Genomic DNA, 20978 nt, shown 5'->3' on the forward strand with positions numbered 1-20978 from the left:
TTGCCTGAGCTCTTAAATATTCAGAACTATGTATTTCTCCACTCCTTACCACAAAGCATTATGTAATACATGGTTAAGTCTGTTAGCTAATTTTGCCTGTTAATATAATGGGAATGACTGGTGCTCTTTTCAATCAAGTACGTTAATACTGAAATCTTTGAATGTCAATAATCATATGTTTTGCACTACACATTTCATTGTTTCTTTACCCATCCAAACCTTCAAAAGCATTCAATTTAAGGGTTTATCATGGCACACAGTTTCTTTTGCGCACTGAGCATGTGGACTCAAACTACATCAGCTCCATCTAGCAAGTGTATACAAAAAGGAATGGGCCTCAATTTGACTGATAAAAAAAAAATGACAAGTAAATGGCTATAGCTAGCAAGAAGCATAGACAGAGAAGGGTGGCTTATTATACCAGAACACTCTGTTCAGAAAATAGCCATCAGTTATCTAACCATGCAAAAGGATATATTCACATGTCACAACACAGGGAGCTTTTCAGTCTTACATGGAAAAAGACGTCCTTTTAAATACTGCTGTGTTTTACAGAATCCAAAACCAAATTTCAGTCATGATCCCATACCTTAAATACTTCATGAGTGTGATGCCCAGCCTTCATTATTCTGTAGACACTATAGGATGGACCACCGCATGCTTTCAACCAACCTTTTATCAACTGCTTTTGAGATCAGTCTAACGTACAGCTCTACAGCGGCAACAGAGCAGGCAAATAAAAAATCCTCTTATTCAACCATTGTATTTCTTCACTTGGAAAAATACTCCAAAGAATACTTGAATCTGTGCATTCTGTCCTACACACTCTAGCATGGACTATCTGATCGGGTGCTGGACCTGAGGGATTTGAGATGAAATTTCTGCTTAGCCATGAACCCCTTGGATGCTTGGATAAGTAACTGTCTTTATCTGAAACGACTGTTTTAGGTATAAACAGCATAAAGCCAGGAAAGCAATATGCACATTAAAAGCACAAAAGAAACAATTATTAGTAACAACCACTGCCAACAGTACAATCTGAAAAAACACCTAATTATGCTGATTACTGTATTTGGATTTAATGCTGCCTATTCATCAAGGCATTCAGATGTCACTTCCATATAAGAAAGTTGTAGATCAATATGTAATGATGAACATACACTTTATGTGAACTGAAGAGTGGTGGTCATGTGTGTCTTTTCAGTGAAATCATTTGCCTTTGACAACTGGATGTGAGAATTTTCATACAGATTTCACACAAAAAGAAACTTCAGAATATTCCTTACATATGCAGCAGTTCTGTGGTGGCTCATGTAGATTGTCACCCAGTTGATCAGTTAGTAGGATAAATGGGTCAGAGAATGTATAATATTGATAAGCACACTAATGATTGCCTTTTAGAGACTAACACAAATCAATGTGCATGGTAGTGATTCTACTGTTTGTAATATTTAACACTGCTGAAATCCAATAGAATGAGGACCAGGCCAGTCAGTTTAGTTTCTGCGCAGTCCTTTGAGGAGTTGCATTCTGTAATGGCCTGGATTCGTCTCTAAAGTTCCCCACCAAGGTGCCCAGCCTGCACTAACCGTGAGGGGTTGTTCTGGAGCATGTTGACATACAACCCAATGAGAACATGTTCATCAGCCAGCCTGTCTGCAACATCGAGGCTATACTGTAACCTGAAACAGGGTTGGGGGGAAAAGGGTATAGTCCGGACAGACAAAGAGAAATAAACAGAGAAAGCAGGAGCAAGTAAGAGTGTGAAATGGGAATTTGTAAATGAGCAGTCAAATGTATTTTCTCTCTCTTCATAAAACAAGTGTTGAAATGGTTATCAATTCCATCCAATCAAGGTAGAACTTAGAGATATTAAGAAAGTGGGCCTGCAAGACAAGAATATCAGCACCTACAAAAACTAAAGCAGCAGAGATGCTCAAGGACCATGCAGGATCTGGCCTTGGATTAGTGCTACAATGAAGCATAAGAAATTGCCAACCTTTAGCTCAAATACTAAGCACACTTATTTTAAAGGGGAATTCAGCTGACATCAGTCAGGCGAGCCAATCTACACATGCAAAAAGAAACAAACCAACAACCACGTGACACAGTTCTTAGAACGAACCATTTCAAATGATATGTAGAAGACTTCATGTCAGAATGCTTGCCCATGCAAAATGTTTTTTTGGACCTAGCAAACTAGTGGTTAGGTTAGAACACTCTCACACAATGTGCAAGGTTTTTGTGGCTGGGTATGTTTTGATGCAAGGGGGTCAAACAAACATGTGATTTCCGTCAGAGGCATAGCTTGGGGGGTGGGGGCGCACTGGGCACCACACTGCTGTGGGGGCGGCACTTACAGCGCAAGCCACATATCTCTCCTGGGAGTGATGTGGTGGCTCGGGTGCCTGCAGGCTCCAAGCTGCCTGAAACAGCAACCTGAAGCTTGCATCTGCCCTACAGCTGAGGGGGAGGCAGCCTCCATGAAAGCTCCGCTCGCCCTGCCCTGTGGGCAGCTCATACCACCCCAGGTGCCCAAGCAGCTACAACACCTGATTTCCCCAATACAGAATGAAATGCTACAGTCCTACGAACTGTGCACTCCATTATCGGTCGATCTGTATAGATTGGCTCTTAGGGCTGAAGTGCAAAATTTAACTAAGCATACACAAATCTACATCAAAATGTAGAATTACCTGTATTTTAAGATGTCATAGCAAGACCTCGTGTGCTACTATATTTCATATGCCTCTGTTTATTTGTGCTTCATCCAGCTGGCAGATAAATTATGAGGAAATTAAAATTCTGCCATTGATATGTTTTGTGGAATACACAGTATAATCAGAGGAGAAGGCATTTGCTTTAGTTGTGTTAGTGCAAGCTACTGATGCACTTTTTAAAACTTACCCTTTGCCTTTCAAAAAAGCTGGAGCAGCCCTAGCCAGCAATTTGTTCTGCTCTACTTCATTATTCTTGTAAGGAGAGCTAGTTAATGAGACAGGACAACTAAGACAGTAAACCATGAAGGCTGAAATCCACTGAACTCTACAACATAGGTAAGTGATTTAAATAACAGATAATGCTAAAATTGCTCTAAAAATCTAAAACAGATTATCAGATTTGTACAAAACAGAATGGTGATTTTCTACAAGTCTACTTCTTTGATTTATAAACATTTTAGAGGAAGCTGATACATCATAAGCTTCTGCCAAAATGGTTTCTAGAACCCTATTTAAATTGCAATCCTACACATATCCACTTGAAAATAAAATCCACCAAGCTCATTGGAGCTTAGGAAGGTACATTTAGGTTTGCAGCCTTAACTTGTTAAGCTGCAAGCCACGTACTGTGTGGAGTGAGACTTTATGCTGCCAACTCTTTAGAAAGCATTTTCTAGGGTAGCATTTCAGCTAGGCGGGGTGGGGATGAAGTTAAGACACAGTTCTTCTCTTTAAAATGACCTCTGATTTAAACATAGGAAAGTATTACGATCTTATATAGTGCTCTACCATGCTTATTCGTTACTATATCCTTTTACGTTTGCATTTTTATGTTTAAATATATACAGAACCACAACATTTCTTGATGCAATTCTGAAACACAGCATAAATACTTTCTTTTCAGCTCCAGGTTTTCCATTCCGATTTCTCCATTCCATAGCAATCTTTTCATGCCAGCTATTATAAATAAGATGCATACTATAGTCAAAGGGCTGTGTGCCATGTAGAGGAATGGATTTCTCCATTTACAACATCGTATAAGAGGCGATTAAAGTAGTTGTGGTATAATGGAGGAGAACCCTTTACTTACTAAAGTATGGGGACTGAAGTCTGTTTGGGTTCCATTGAAATGGATGGCTTAGAAGAGAATATTTTAGCACACTAATTTGGAAGCGGTTTCCCATGAAATCAGTGATATCTGCTTCACATAGTGGGAATTATATGAAAAACTGTGGCGTTCCATTGTTCAGCTGGAACTCCATGAGTGCAAGGGAATATGCTATTCTTTTTAATACTGGGAATGTTCTATGTAAAGGAGAATTGTTCCACCCACACAATGTAAGTCTTCAAATTTCAGTAGACGAGCAGCACTTCATATGCACATTGGGGGGGGCATATTTGTATCTAGGCCACAGGATCCTGGTGAACACGTCAGGTTACAAATGATACAGTGTTTGTTCCTGGTTATGTTCACCACTCAGTACTACTTCAGAAAAGTTATCCATCTGTGGACTTTCTTTCATGCTTCTAGAATCTGAAACTGATTCCAGTCTCTAGTTCTACTTATCTTGTGGGTGACACAGGCTTTTGCAGCATGGGTGGCCTTACCATGCATGCACAGATCTCTGTGTCAATGTGGTGCATTCATACCATTGTAGAATGCAGGTGGGGGAATCCCCCAAGCAAGCAAAAAACTCTCCAACATGGTGATTATCTACAGCTGTGTACAAATAGGCTATCTATTTCGCACTCTCTGTAATGCATTGGAACTAGTATATTTTTCTGGTGCATTGTATGGTGGGGGCAAGGGCAAGGGAAGCAGGTAGACAGCAACCACCAGACACAAAAAAGTGCCGAGAATATTTCGGTAAAATTCTCCTGAGCTGTTATGCTTTTTCTAGTTAGGTGAGAAAAAGAAATGTCCCAGAAATCATTTCAGAAAAATATGTTCTGAGAGATTTCATCTCAGCTCTCAGCTATATCATGTAACTTGTATGTTGACATTCGTTTTTCATCAACTAACTGAATAAAAGTGCAAAGAGAGGCAGTATTTAAGTAACATAGCAAATCAAAATGATGCCATATTCCTATGAAGGTGAGAAAAATCACCACCTGTTCTAGACTTCTCAGACTGCCAGTGATCTTGCTTCCTTACAAATATTTGTGCTAGCACTGTATCAATGAAATCTTTTCTCAGTTGCAAACATGCCCTGAAAAAGGGTGTGTTTTTTTAAAACATACTTTGATATTAATAGAAGGCAGTAGCTAAGCTATGGAAGAGAAATCTTGTTACAACCTAGTTAAACAAGGCATAATTCCAACATTAACACAATAAGGGACATACTAAGGCTCCCTATCCCAGGCCCAGAAGACGCTATTATCACTCTCTCTTTCAATAATAAGGCTTGGGAGCTAGCCTAGCATTGCATTAGCTGATATGGACTATACAAATGCTACCTCAAAAATGATATTGTACAGGTGGAAAAGGTACAGAAAAGGGCAAATGATCACAGGACTGGAAAGAGGAAACTTTACAACACCTGAAATTTTTTAGTCTGGAAACAGAGTGGGCATTGTAGAGGAGTATATAAGTATTCAAAGTATGGATAGCAAGATTTATTTCCCCCTCTCTCATTGTTCTAGAACCCATGCAATCCAGTAAAGGTGAATTGGAATGTCAGTACAGACAAATACAGTTCAGATATGGAATTCAGTCCCACAAAATGGTAGTAATGACCAGAGGATAAGACTAGCCACGATAAAAGTCTCCTCAGTTATGTGACATAGGCAACTCCTGATCAGGAAAAAACCACATGTTTAAAGACTCATTGGGCTCATGGGGTTAGTTTCACAATTAGATCATGTCCATAATATATTAATGGAAGTGTAGGATGATATTCCATTACTTTGAAGACTGACAATTTATTGTGTGTGCCAGTGGCGTAGCGTGGGTTGTCAGCACCCGGGGCAAGGCAAGTAATTTGCGCCCCCTAACCCGTGGATTTTAGCACTCGAGTGCAAACGCGCCCCCCCAGATGTTGCGGCCAGTGCGGCCGGCCCCCCTGCACCCCCCACGCTACGCCACTGGGGCTGGGGGCGAGCGAAGGAGCCAAGGACCCCCCCCAAAGGCTCAGCAGGAATTTATTAAATTTATTATTTGCGGAGCCCCCGCGGGCCGAGGCAGCCGAAGCCCCCTCCCCTCGGGCGCCTCCCCGCCCCCTCCTCTCCTTGGGCTGTAGGTGGAGCCCGCGCTCCGAGGCGCTCCAGATCCGGGCTTGGCGAGCGCCTCTCCTCCTCCCGGCCGGGTCCGGGGGCTTCCAGCTGTGCTCCGTCCTCGCCCCCGCCCCCCCGCGGCTGAGACTTGCGCTGAGAGCCGGAGCCAGCGGCGCCCCCTTCCGCCGGGAGACCCTCGCCCGCCCGCTGGCTTCCTCTCGGAGGGTTTTGGGGAGGGCAGGGCGCGTCGAGGCCCCTCGGAGCTCTCCTCCCTTCCAGTCGGCAGAAGCAGCCGCCGCCTGTGGCTGGGCCAAGGGGATGGCAGCGGCAGCGGCGGGGTGCAGAGGCTGCCCGTGCCCGGCCAGGCGTCGGTGGCGGCGTCGGCGCTGCTGCAGCGGCTGCTCCTCCTGCGAACAGTGAGTGGAGCGCAGCCGCAGCAGCGGCGGCGGGGGGCGCGCGCGTGCTAGGGCGCAAGGCTGGTGGTGGCGGTGGGGAGCCCGGCGGAGGAAGGAACTTGTCCCTTCCCTCTGGACTCGCGCCCCCCCAGATGTTGAGCCCGGTGCGGCCGGCACCCCTGGCACCCACCACGCTACGCCACTGGTGTGCGCACACATTCACTTCTTCCTATCTTAACTTACATTTTATATCAGTTTGATGTAACAGTTTGGTTTTAGTTGTTCAGTTATAAAAATGGCATGAGTATGCTTTTAGCTATCTAACAGAAAGAGTGTGACATCTACCATTTTCTGAAATGAGTCTAACACTCACAGTTAACTGAATCATTTATGGTCCTTGTCCAAGCTTGTTGTTTCTAAACATTTTTACCAGTAACCTCTTAGTTGCTTTTACCAGGAGAGAAAATATCATGCTTTAAAAATAATAATAATCCTGTCCCAGAAAAAGCACCCAGGGGTTTAACAAAGTAACTTTGAGTCTAACACCCAGTGTTCAAAATAGGGGTGTTTGTACATGGCATGCAGAAACCATCATTAAAATTTCACATCTCTGCATAGATGCTACAAAGCTACTTTCTGAACATTTCCATCATTATATAATTTCTCCACTTCTAACCTAAGAGCACAGAATTGGCACTAAAATTTCCATTCACAATTGTGCCCGTTCACATATAAACAAAACAGTGCATCAAACATTTAAAATTCACATTTATATTCATATTCTGAGCCCTTGGCCCAATTTAAAGTGAGTTTACAGCTCAATATCTATGTCACAGTAATTCACAAGTGATAAAATTTGCTCTTGACATCACTTGTAAAAATTCCCTCTGTGGACTTACTGGCTTTAATTAAGTATGTGAAAAATCAAGATAGGCATGGTTCATGCATGCAGTTTTTTATGCTTGTTCCTAGACCTCCAAAATTGCATATACGTGACTAAGAACATAAACTTAGCCCTGTTGGAGGAAACCAACAGGTCCATCTAGTCAACATGTTTTAACCAATCAGGCCAATCAGGTGCTTCTGGGAAGCCCACAAGTAGGGGATGAAGAACAGGTAGTTTCACCATACAAATAGGGGCAACACCAGAATATTTATGTGGAAGTTATTTGAGCACCATGTTATTTGAGCATCACTGATGAATGTATGAATCAGTGCTATACACTAGAATTCCATGGGAAAAATATTTATGGGAAGTAAAGTGAAAGAGCAACATAGACTATTAGATTTCATTACACTGGATAGTAAATTATTGTCAAAGAGTACAGCTCCTCTAAAATATAATGTCCACAGTGAACAAAGAGCAAGAGATATGTGGTGTACAGTAAACTCAAGTGATATTAAATGCATTGATTTTATACAGGCATTTCACACTTACTGCAAGACTTTCTTCACTACTATAACATAAAAGATGCTGATGCTGCTATTTTACTATATTGTTTTGTTACCTTCTTAGTAAGTCAGGGTCACAAACAACAGAATATATGTAATAACATTCAAGAAACACCCAGGACTGCTGAGATAAAAAGCAGGTTTTATAGATTTCCAAGTTTTATGTTAAAATAAGACTTCTGCACAACCAACCATCTACTTAAATGTTTACAGTATATTTCAATGTCTCTTCACAAATGGCAGCGTCAGTGGCAAGCTGCAGTGTGTGTGTGATATATTTCAGCAGGGAAACAGCACCAGATGAAAAGGTTAAATCCTATCCCCATGCTGTCAGTCTGGATCAGAGCCACTGCAGTTGCTTTTGTAAAGAAAAATGTATGGGGAATCCCAAGCACAGAACTCGAACACACCATTAAAACGACTTCTATTTTAACCCTCTGTAGTCCTTAGTGGGTCCACTTGGCTATTAGGGACACTGAGAGGCATCACTCACAGCTGTGCTGATTGTACATAATTTAACATTGCCCACTCTGTAACTGGTTTGCCAAGCCAACCTCAACTATATGTGGGAAGCTGCATCCCTGTGTGAATTGGTGTGTCTTTGTGAGAATTATGTAGCTTCTTTTTGAGCTGCGTTTTGGAGGAAAGGCACTAAAATTAAACTAGACAGGTCAGCAGACCTAAGGGTTAAACTGTGGCAAGTGCATGTTATTCATTTAAATACTTTGCCCTGTGCAAAATGCAAGATAAAAGGACGGTTCAAGCTCAGCATGAGATCCATTTGAAGTCTCATTAAAACCACAGTATTCCTTTGTCTAAAAAACAGCCCCCGTTAGTACTTCTGAAGAATGACTAATATATTAATATACTGATTTTAATGTACTAGCTACAGAACTACATCAGTTAGTAGTTTAGTGCTCTTCTTATACTGACCGTAAATTGTTGTGAAGCTGATTTACATACAGCTTTATAAGAGAGTGCTCATCAGCCACAGGACTGGCTACATTTATACCCTCATGTAACCTGAATGATTCAAACAATGAAATCTCATTAACAGTCTGTGCAAACAGAAATACATGGGGATACGTTTGGTGGGGAAAGCATTTAGTTTACAGCCATAGTGGGTAGGATACTGACATAAATGAATGAATGAACGAATGAAGGTTTCAAATTAATAAGGACTGGAAGCAAAACACACACACACACACACACACACACACACACACACACAAAAACAACCACCCCACCACGATTGGATCAAACTGCACATTAATTCACTGAGATGTAATTGGGAGAGGGAAACAAACATAAGGTTCAAAGAAAATTTAGACAAGTGACCTCTGGGATCCATCACAGAATAGGACAACAGTTGACATGGATAACAAAACTTGGCTGGCAATAAAGGGGACTGAACCTCAATATTCAGGTAATAAGCCTCCTTGCACCTAGGAAGTTGTTATTTCATCCATGCCCAATTCATAGTACCTGAACATGGAGTACAATCAACCTTTGCATACAAACATCGAGAAACAGCTTACCAGGTGAGGCAAAGCTGCTATGCTGGATTTCTGGCCAAGTGGGTTGCTGTTGCTTATTCGGATGGAGAGTGGCGAGTGGGAGGGAGGTTGGCACAGGGCAAACAGGCAGAGCCAATCCAGTGCTCCTGCCAGTGCATTGGGCCAACCTCCCTGTCACTGTTCCTTTTCTGGGAAGCAATAGTGGCCAACCTACTGGGAAGCTAGCATAGAGGCTCAATCCTGCCCAGCAAGCCATTTCAGCAAACATCTTGGAATCTTCCTTTACTTAAATACACAAAGGATGGCAAACATATTGCCCTGCTATCAGGGAGGCAAGCCAGGTGGATCATATTAGGTAGGCAGCACTGGATTTAGGGCAGTGCAAGTGCTTCGCCCACACAGGGCACTGAGCTGAGGGGGCACAAAATAAACAACAACAACAACAACAACAACAATACCACCGTATCAATCCATTAAAAAGCAACTGTGCCAAAATGAATTATTGTGAAAATAAGACATATTTGGGGGATGTGCCCAATTTTGTTCGTGCCGAGGGCATTATATTATCAAAGTCTGCCCCTGGGGTGGGGCAGAGCAATGCACTGTAAGACATGGAGACATCTAACCTGCAGCTTAATAAATGCAGAATGGATACAACAGGAGCAGAAGGTCTGAAGGAGGGAAAGTGATGAGAGATGGTCAGAGAAATTGAGACACAGCCAGAAAGGAGTATAAGTGAAGCAGTGCAGAGAAAGAAAAAAACACTGGTTAGGGGGAAAGAGGGGGAGGCTAGAGGCAAAGAAGTGGATGCAATTAAAGGCCGTAGGAGGATAGTGAGCGATTGAAAAGTTAAAATAGAGTCTGAGAAAAGAAGCAAGAGCAGCAAGGAGGGAGCAAATTGTGGAAAAGACAGTGAAGTGGAAGGGACTGAGCAAGCCCTGCTCCAAAAGAGCAAATGACAGGTTAGAGGGGCAATAAAAGGAATTGTGAAGGGTGACTTAAGCCATCTCAGTGGCAAGCTATCAAGAAACACAAAATAAGTGGGTGTTTGCCAGGATTCAGCTTACATAGAATCCTTAAATCATTGTGTGTGTTTTTTCATATCAGAACAACTTGGCAGCAGGTCCTCATCTGTTCCTTGGTATTTATGTGCCTACAGTCTGCTTCTAAGGATACTTTCAGATGTATCTTGTGGAAGCTTCAACCCTCTGGATTAAACTGATTATGGATTGCATCCCAACCCGTTCCATACTGTGGCCATGCTTCTCAAACCAGTCCTACTGCTAATCTCTATGGTCACAGTTGACTTGGATTGATTAGAGATGAACGGATCATTCTCTCTCTGGTCCATGTAATTTTTGCATGGGTTCACCTGTAGATGCATTGCAGCCCATTTCCACATTAATCTGTGATTTTTTAAAAATAAAAGAAATCTGCATGCATGCACATAAAAATCACATTTAAATATGTATTTTAAAATGTATTTCCTCTTAAAACATGCATTTTAAAACATACATGATTGTTTGTTTGTCAAGACCTGCTAAATGCAATGGGTAGCTATATTTTCATCTGCACATTAGTCCAGGAAGTGTGGATCAGGTCAGTTCATATCTGAATTTGCAAAGACTGAGTTCCCCAAACATCCCTAATTCTGTGTCACTAGAACAAAAAAATAAAAAAAGGAAAAAAGCACCTAAACGAGCAACTCTATGGATCAAACTCAATGCTTCAATTTCAACAAACAATGCTATGTTGGAGAATGAATAGCAAGCTCAATGACTCATCTTTCCTCATCTTGTATACTCATCTTCAGAGGTAACTTCTTGGTTTGTTATATCACAGTTTCCCTGTGATTTCCAAGCCAGGAGACTGATTTAAGTGTTCCCTACAAACCAGGATTGCAAACTAGGATCCAACTATGGTTTACAATCCTGGTTTGTATAGAATACTTAAATTGCTGTTTCTTAGTTTGTTAGTCACAGAAAACTGGCTTAATAACCAAGGGAGGATTGTGAGAGGAGGAGGAAGGAGAAAAAAAAAGGAGTTATTGAGGTTGTTGCTCATTCTGCCTCCAACAAATCAGTGATTTGGAGTGGAGATGTTATGTCCCTGTATTCACGTGCATCTCTGAACCCAGGGCATGGTTTGAAAGCACAGGATGTAGCGAACCTGATGAAACAAAGCAGAGTTGGAAGAAAAGTGGAGATTTTAATGTAACAAATAAGTTTAGTTTCTCAGTTTAAAACAATGAAGATATTGAGCATTCTATGCCTGTTTTCCATTACTGCTTTCATGAAGTTTGAGAAGTTATACAATAAAACAGGTATTTGAGATCTCTTATTTGAAAACATATCAGGAAGAGGACTCACCTTCTGTTTGTGAAAGGGCTTCCTGAAGGAACAGAGTGGGAGAACAATGTGTCATTCATGCTGGTGACTGGTCTGGGAGGCCTTGAAAAAAAAAACAGTTAAGAAGTATATTGTTTATCATGTGCATCAAATACAGAAGCTCAACACCCACAAATACATTTAGTCAATAAGAAGCTGGAATATTCTATTTTTGTACTCTAAATCTATATTTTAAAAAATAAAGGCTACAATCCCGAACACACTGGGAGTGATCCCCATTGAACTGGGACTTACTCCTGAGTAAACACTTGCACTTAACTTTTACATGAAGTAACAGGTCTGAGTGTTAGAAAAACTCTTTTTTTTAGATTCTTAAGTATTCTGTGTGCAAGTTGCTTGCTCTATTCTGCTTCAGTAAAATCATTGACTGTGTTGTATTTTTACAAAGCTAATGGAAGCAGTTCATAAAGGAGAATTGATGTAGAATTGTTTCAACAGCCTTCAAACTGTACTGTTTGACTTTTTGTTGGTTTAATATTCTAAGATTTTTTCCCCCAAAGAAGCACACAGTCCCTTTTTTGAGAGCCCTCTCTGACTCAAATGTCTCAATTTCCATTTCTAATAACAAAAAATCTCAATTTAGATGGCCACATAGTGGCTGCTTTAAACCTAAATTGTGTGGAAGCTTCTGTGTAGGGAGTCCTTCATATGTAACAGCTGTATGAACTTACATTTTCACAATGCCACAGCAAACAGTTCCTTTAGTATGTTTGCCATGGTGAAAACCAGGGGATCCACTTGGTGCAGAATTCACACAACAACTCCAGATTCAGATTGTAGACATTATTTGAATTTTTAAAGTCATCACATGTTAACATGGAACATCAGCCCACTAGAGATTACAAATGGAAAGAACCAAACAGAATCCACTTATTCAATAACACATTTATGATGAGGAGGATTCAGTTTTTCCTTAAGCTTGAAGGTGTTATGTTCAAGTAGCAATGAAGGGGAATTTGAAATATACAAGTATCACGTGGAGTTGACTAAGACACATACAACAGGAGTTTTGTAAAAGACTTATCCTTCATTTGCTGTTTAGAAGGTTCAGATAGGAATTGTACTATGATTCTTACGATGATGAGGAACTTTAGGTTATTTCATGGTATAAATGTACACAGTGACTGCAACACAGGTTGTGTATTGTTCTGTACTTGGGCCCTCTGACAGAGGACATCTCAACCCCAAATATTTGCATTTCAGCAATGTAATATCAAAGGCTCTGTTGCAGAGAATGCAACCTGCATGCAGAAACAGGTCCTGTATGCGGTGCATATATGCCAAATATGCAAAAGCCAGCTGTGTGAGGAAAGCAGTAAGCTGTCACTGTTGGCTCCTCCTGCCTGTGAATAGCAAATCCCAGCAGGAACTAAGGAATTCTTGTAGTTCTCGAGAAAAATCAACACTTTGTTGGTTGGGGTTGATGGGAGTTGGGGGTCTAGCAACATTTAGAGGGCACCAGGTCAGGGAAGGCTGTCAAAGTGTTTCCCATATAAATTCTTTCTCTTTCACTATTCCAGAGAAGGTGCTAAGCCTGCAGCTCACTGCTCAGAGTGATGTTGATTCTGTTTTAATAGTGCTTCTGATTGGCTCCAGCAAATCTCACGAGATCTGTTCTTCACCACCTAGAATACATAGGTACAAGCTTGCAAAAACATCTTCAGTGATGTCCTACAATTTATCATCAACTGTTTCCTCATGGTAATGGGCTTGCAGTCCCCAGGCACCTATTCCTCCACCCATACTTGGGTCTTGTATTCTCACAGTAGTAATAAGCAGGCATGGAAAGAAGGATTCCCAGTCAAAATCTGGATCCCTTTCTCCCTTTTCTCTAGTCATGGGATCTCCTAGAGACTTCAGGAAAAAGGTTGATGGTAGAAAAAGAACCCCCCCAAGAAATAAAATTGCATACTCAATAATTTGTATGAGAATTCCAACCATATCAAAAATGTACTAAGGGGTAATGCTTTACTTACCAGGTATCTCTTTTGCAGCAAAAAATGAAATAAAAAGAAGCTATTAATTAAGTTGAAAGATTTAATTTTTAGAAAGTGTCAAAGTTAGGGAAATTCTATCTATGCCATAGTTAATACTCATCTTACAGGCTCAGCCCCTCTCTCCTGACAAGTTGCCCCATGATGGGGTCATGCATGTAGGGATACTAAAGTTTATCTCCATAAGAGAACAAGTTATTTATTTTGTCAGAATTTCTAGCAAATTCCTATGTCCAGAACACTGAAAGTATTTAGAGGCTATATATATTGAAATGAAATTGAAATACTTTATTGTCACTTGTACAACTTGTATACAGTGAGATTACACGAGCACCCCCACTCAGCTCTCTAGTCTTAATTCCCCTTGTTTACTGACGCACACCCACCAAACCCGAAAGTCAGTTGCCCTGTTGTTATCTTTTCATTCAGCACCCTAACAGCCCACGGATAGAAGCTGTTCTTTACCCTGTTGGTGTGACTAATCATGCTTCTATATCTTCTGCCCGAGCTAAATATATATATGGCTACCAGTCGTAATATTCACTTTTCTCAAATTCAGCTGGTACAGATTAGAATTTGAAAAATGTGTACGCTCTCTGTTAACTGGGTTGAAATAGCTGATTATATCTGCTCCTGCTCTTCCCCCATGTTATATGGCAAGCAGCCTTTAATGCTCAGGGGAGTGAACTGCATTTGAAACTCAGGTGAGTTTCCCATATTCAACTGTGTATCAAAATCAGTTTGTGAAATGGAAAGAAAAGGAAAGACTCCAGCTCAGTGTTCGCAAGTGCTTGTCTGTGCTTGATCTTGAATCCCAGCTATAGGATATGATGCAGTAAATATGAAAATCAAGCTGTTGACATTTAAGATGTTCCTGATGGCAGTCAAGTAAAATATACGTTAAATACTGAACTTTCTCCAATAGCTAATAAGTAATTAACAAAACCTGATGAACACTTTGTAGAGACTCTGACAGTTGTAGTCAGCCAGTGGTTGCATTTGCTTGTTTGTAGGCAATGGCCATTACAACAGACAGGTACAGTGTTTAAATCCCATATGGGCAACCCATGGCCCACAGGTGGACCTCAGACAACTTCTGTGCAGCCCACACATCCCATTTTCACTATAGGTTGCGGGTACAGTTGCAAAGCACTTGGATGGGAGAGCTCCTCACCTATTCCCAGCACCAATCAGCAGGAGAAGATTTGGGATAGGATTGCTGAGATCTCATTGTGTGCCTCTGACCTTCACGACTCTCCAGCTGCTTAGTGAAGAGAACTTAGTGAGGAGGACAAGGAATTATGTGCTGGGATGTTCTCATCCCTGCATGGAGAGACAGGGGGAAATGTGTTTGTGTGTGGGGAGGTTTTATATTTCTCTGTGGTTTAGAGGTGGGGGGAGGGGAGGCTAGGCTCCACCCATGTCCTTCACTAGCCCTGTCCAAGTCCTGTATGGGACCATTATTGAACACCCGCCATCGCATGAAACCCTTGGGGCAGAATCTAGTATCAATGGAAAACAGTGAGCAGCTGCAGTATCTCAGTGAACATATCAATATCATCATGCAAAATGTTAAATTCAAGATTGCAGTTTACCAAGGGATTTCTTTTTTAAGATAGAAAGGTCATTCTTTCTTAGGTCATGCCACGAGTGCATTTCACTGATGCTATATAGGGAGTTAAAACTACTTGGTTGCTTACAGCATTTACTCAATGGAATTTAACAACGTTTGAACCAAGTGTTTACTGCTGTGCCCCCACTTACACTGGTAGAGTCACTCATGGTAGTAAATACAATGTTAAAACCAGCGTATAATGAAAGTGCAAATGCAAGCGTAGCTCTACAAAAGATTTCTGTCCTTACTGTAAGTGGCTGCTGCAGGGGGAAGGAAGACTTTGCTTACATGAAGCCTACCATTAAAAGTGGCTGTAAATACCCCTTTTGCTGGGATGCTTGCCTAGAGCTTTTCCTCATGATACGGTTTATCTTCCATTACATTTAAGAATAAAAATAAGTCGAGTAAGAATATATTCCCAAGGAATCCATGCAGCATATCTTTCCCCCTGTGCTAATTTATATCAGCTGTATTGCATACGATGCTCGCTCCACAACTGGTTCATTTTAATTTCTGTATTATTGTATTCAACGTTGCTTTCAATCCCCCCCACCAGAAAAAGTGAAAATAAAATAACAAACATTCTCACTGTCAGGAACAGATATTTTCTCTTAGGAAGGAGGTAATGTCCTAGGGCAGGTGTGGGGAAACATTGGCCCTCCAGATATTGCTGAACCACAACTCCCATCAGCCTCAGCAAGCATGGTCAATAGCCAGAGATGATGGGAGTTGTAGTTCAGCAGCATCTGGGCTCCCTACACCTGTCCTAGGATCAGAAGAGACCAGATTGCTGGTTGTTTTTGAAATCCTTATAAGAACAGTGCTCAATTCCCTTTCGAATCCTGGTATATTTTCTTGTATGTGAATAGATTGACTCTAGTCCAGCTGAAGCTAATTGTGACAAAAGTTGAATCCTCTGCACACTTCCAATAAGTGAACAATTCCCACAAAAAAATGATGGAAAAAATACTTTCTTGCATTGATCTTATTGGGATATGATCTCAACAAACTTTAGTGAACTGCAGCCATTGCCTTCTGTATAAAAATACAGGTAGAAAAGATGTACACAGAAGTCCTTTTCTATAGAGTAGCTGATCCTGGATAATGCAAAGAAGAGGATCATGTTTTGCTTCTATTTCACATTTCTCTCTCTCCTCCTCAGATTTTTGCAAGTGGAGATATAGTATAATAAGAGTAGTTGTTCAGGGCCTTGCCAAGTAGGAGAGTTAGGTGGCCTTCTTCAGGAGGCACTGAGAGAGGTAGGGGGTAGAGGAAGAAATAGCTTGGTATCTGAATGCTGCAGGAAGGCATTTTGGTGTTGGCCCCAGCTGGAGATGTGGGGGTGTGGGGCGGAATGAAGGCTCTGCTTCAAACAGAAAGATCTTTCAAGCGGAAAAATACACATATTTGCAGCATATTTATTTGAAGTCCCCATACAGTTATTCTTTTCTTCTTAAACCATGAAGGTACTGGCTAATTTGCGATTTTCATTTAAGGCTATAAGGGCAAGTCTGAAGACCTAACTATACTAACCTGAACTAAATAGCAAAACTCTCATCAATATGTTATGGCTCTCAGCTATAAACCATAGAATTACATCAACTATTCACAAAAATGTTTCCTTTTGAGCATAACTGCTTGATTCATTTGGCTTTCATCAATTTTTCAGTAGCTTGCTTCCATTTAACCTGGGTGGGGGAACCTGTGGTCCTCCAAACACTGTGGTCTCACATCACTTCTGATCATTGGCTATGGTTGCTGTGGCTGATGGGAAATAGACTCCATAAACATCTTGAGGGCCACAGGTTCTCCATCCCTGGCTTAAGTAGTCAACCTTTTATTTTTGACATCTAAGGAATGGAATAAGTAGAGGGTCTAGCATTTCAAACTAATATTCTTAGCAGGTGCAAATTTAATTTAAAAGGAATTATCAAGTAAGATGCTGTTTTGAAAAGCACTATCGATGATTCTATGATTTGGGAAGGTTAAACAAATAGTGTGCTTCCATTACAGCTTCATCATAATGAGAACAATACAATGTTCAGTCTTCCAATGACAGCTCATTGCTTTAGACTGATCTTAGTTAATAATCATAGCCCAGTATTTAATATCTGCATGAGAGTCTTCATGTCAAAGCAGGCTAAGTGACTTCCAACAGTGCTGCCAACCACAGACAGTCATTATGTAATATAATGTTCCTTGTATTTTCTACAAAACACATGCAACAGTGAATACAGAATGAACAGCCACATGAAGGAAGTTTTGACTTGAGGTAAATGGAACACAGAACATAAAAATAAATCTCTGTGATGGAGATCTGAACCACTTTAAGAACCACAGGAGTAGTAGTAGTTACCGTAAAAAAACCCAAACCCCATTAAGCAAATCACAATTATTATCTGAATATGCTGGGAATTATCCTTGTCAGAATGATTCTATCTAAACAGCTGACTATCTGTGCCCATTCAGCTATATGAATGTATAATTTAAAAGTGCTTGTGGGAACATAATTATCTACAAGTCACTCAGATGCTCTAGGGACTTAGAGAAGAAATCACTGGAATATCAGAAGCCTACTTCTTATTGATCTGATTTTGAACTGAGCAGTAAAGGAAGTCCAGAGCTTACAATACATGCTGCTTCTTTTAAGCCAACTAAGCTTTTGAGCAGGCTTTTGAGGCTACAAAGTTATCCTCTCACAACTCTATAGTGGCAGAAGCTCCTCTGTGCATGCCTTAAGGCAGGAGTAGTCAATGTGGTTGTCCTTCAGAAGTTGTTGAACTACAACTTCCATCAGCCCCAGCAAGTGTGACAAATGGTCAAGGATGCTGGAAGTTGTTGTTCAATAACATTTGGAGAGTACCACATTGGCTACCCCTGCTTTAAAGCCATTTCCAAACACCATTTTTGTAAAGACTGTTTCCAAAGAGAGGTGAAAAATACATATCATAGGAGTTTGGAGTAACCGGTGCTGGGAAAATACACCAATTGTTATGTACACAGAGATAGGAATGGAGATTCTGATTGACATCTGAAGCAGCAGTGATTAGAATGTATATGGCTGCTGTTGGATCTCTAGCTTGCCAGATTCTAACATGCTGAATTAGCATGCCAGTCACCTATCACAGAACCACAATCCCAGAAATCAGAACTCCTGTCCTGCATATGGAGTGCTTCATGTAAATACTTTTATCAAGGTTGTTTTTATTCTGCATTCCTGGATATCACCAGTATCTTCCTCAACTCCAGATACTTATTTCTCCCATGCCTGTGGGCCAACTTTGACAGGTAGGCAGGACTGTCTACCTGTCAAATCATCAGGTCTCCTAATGATAGCAGGTGAACTGACACCTGTCCAAGTTCAGAGGAGGTTGCTGGAACTGCTGAACAGTTATAGGGAGGACCTTTGAAGTCTATGAGAAAGCATTTTGAATTCAATGCACTTCCTCTAGTGCAGTGGTTCTCCAGATGTTGTTGGACTACAACTCCCATCATCCCTGAGCTCTGGCCTTGCTAGCTAGGGGTGATGGGAATTGTAGTTCAACAACATCTGGGGATCCACAGGTTGAGAAAGGCTGCTCTAGTGCTTTACATCCCATGGGGAACTCCTTAGGACAGCCCCAACTATCAGCTGACTGTCAACTATGCAGGGCTCTCTTGAAGCAGTAACAACAGAGCTTCAAAGTGCCTTGCAAATGGCTTTGCAGACACCATCAATCATCTGATCAGCAGTGCCTGAAAACTTTTTTTTTTTGGCCCAGCCACTCTGATGTCATATATGATGTCAGATGCAGGGCCAATGGGCAGGGCTTAGCCAAAATGGCCTAGTGGGTCTCATTAGGCCTAAGGACTAGAGGTTCCTCACCCTTGACTTACAGAGTCCCTGAAAAGACTGCTGAGGGATGAACTTCCTACTTCTTCATTTGGCAATTTCTTTAGTTTGTAGAAATGTAGCTTTCCTACATTTTTGACTGCGCTTCCCTACTTCTTAAAAGGAGCACGTTGCAGCTGCCACATAATACATATCTAAGTTATGGAAAAATCAAGGCATAGCTATGTGAAACAGTTAAAGGAAACAGTTCAAAGCACCTTTGTTCCACCTTGTCTCACACAGGATATCAGATTTCATAATTCATAACTGTAATTCCTGAAGGAAAGCATTGCCTTCGTGTGAACTGAGGCATGTATTTTAGAAAATCTCAATTTTGAGAGAGCTGGTAAGATAAATAATTTGAAATCTGCTTCCATATTGGAGCATGTCAATTTCTAGTTTCCTTTCTTTACCTTTTAGATATTTAACTGTTTCACTGGTCAAAACAAAGCAGAATCATTCAGCTCTAGCCTCCTGGTATACTGAAGACTCACTAAACTGATTTTTTTTAAAAAAAAACACCAATATTTCAGAATGCTATACTATGATGCTAAGCAAAAATGGGGGGAAAAAAGATCCAGTGTTTCCCGTTACTTTTCAGTATCATGAAGCTAAGTTATGCTTAAATCCATAATACAATTGGATAGTTTAATAAGCAGCATTTCTAGAGAACACATGAAGAGGCCTCCCTCCATTTGCCTTCAAACCAGGATGAACAGTAGGTCACCAAGAACAAAGGATATTATCTACAGAGCACACAAATACTTACACAATATGAGCCAAGTTTAGAGGTTTTTCAGGCTGGTCAGGGAACATTGGGTGCAAAGGTTCACGGCTGGAAGCACAGCTTAAAGACTTGCTAAGTGCATTAGTTAGCTTCTTAGCAGGTGATTTCTGGGAGGAACAAGGAAGGTAAAGGTAATTTGGACAGGTAAGGTTTAAATTGTTTTTGCAACCACAGAACTATGGGGAAACAAAGCAATGCTCTACTAGTTAAAGGCCCCCACCCCAACCCCAATTCAGTGGCTCCGTATTATGTCCTGAGTTGCATCCTCATGAGGCCGGAGGAACATCGCCTGGCTATTGTTTTATTGATTTAATATGCTGTAAACTGCTTTGAGATTTTTTATTAAAAATATAAAGAGGTATAGAAATAAAATAAATAAAATCCTTTAAAGAGAGAGAAGCTGCAGAATCTCCCAGTTCATCTTTCTCCTTTCTCCCACAGTGAGAGGAGTGGGAGAGAGGACCCAAGGCCTGCATCTGATCTCTCCACTGGCACAATCCCAGGTGAAAAGTACATTTGAAAAGCTGCTGATGACATAATTAGAAGTGGAAGAGAGCAAACATTTCTATGACTGAAAAGACCATGTTTGCCCTAAAAGGATTAGGGACAACAAACAGATATGTATAGAGAACGTACACTTCCTTTAGTAGCCTATCAAGGGTATAAATGAGGTTTTTTTCCCCCCAGTAAAGGAACCAGGTACCTGAGTGTATGATCCCCAGGCAGAATTTTCTACCCATGAACAAAGGCAGGATCAGATACAGTTTGTTTTCTAATTGTGCAGACCTTTGCATAAACTGGGTTTCTAAGGTAAACATCATCAGTACAAAAAGCTGTGTGATAAACATCAGCACAACACTCAATCAAACCAGACTCACACACACACAAAATCTAGATTGAAAAATAACATAATTACAGTGAATCATACTTCATTCAGGCCCTCTTTACCCAGTCCTTAATAATTTAAACACTTAAAACATGGTGATCCATGCCAAAGAAGTGTGAG

General features: G+C 41.0%; 1 protein-coding gene across 27 annotated transcripts in view; it reads right to left on the reverse strand.

The window, feature by feature from the left end:
• Positions 1 to 20978, reverse strand: part of DTNA (dystrobrevin alpha) — a 192650-nt gene that overhangs the window by 31487 nt on the left and 140185 nt on the right. For 15 of the 27 annotated variants that reach the window (XM_053396224.1, XM_053396223.1, XM_053396237.1 and 12 more), the window contains 5 exons: positions 19955 to 20079; positions 11667 to 11747; positions 8714 to 8803; positions 2908 to 2985; positions 1590 to 1682 (listed from right to left, as the gene is read on the reverse strand). In XM_053396224.1, the coding sequence (XP_053252199.1) occupies positions 1590 to 1682; positions 2908 to 2985; positions 8714 to 8803; positions 11667 to 11747; positions 19955 to 20079 (467 nt within the window). The remainder of the gene's footprint in view (positions 1 to 1589; positions 1683 to 2907; positions 2986 to 8713; positions 8804 to 11666; positions 11748 to 19954; positions 20080 to 20978) is intronic. The other 12 variants (XM_053396226.1, XM_053396247.1, XM_053396246.1 and 9 more) reach the window with 5 other exon arrangements.

This window comes from Podarcis raffonei, chromosome 7 (genome assembly GCF_027172205.1).
Source record: "Podarcis raffonei isolate rPodRaf1 chromosome 7, rPodRaf1.pri, whole genome shotgun sequence".
NCBI classification, from domain to species: Eukaryota; Metazoa; Chordata; class Lepidosauria; order Squamata; family Lacertidae; genus Podarcis; species Podarcis raffonei.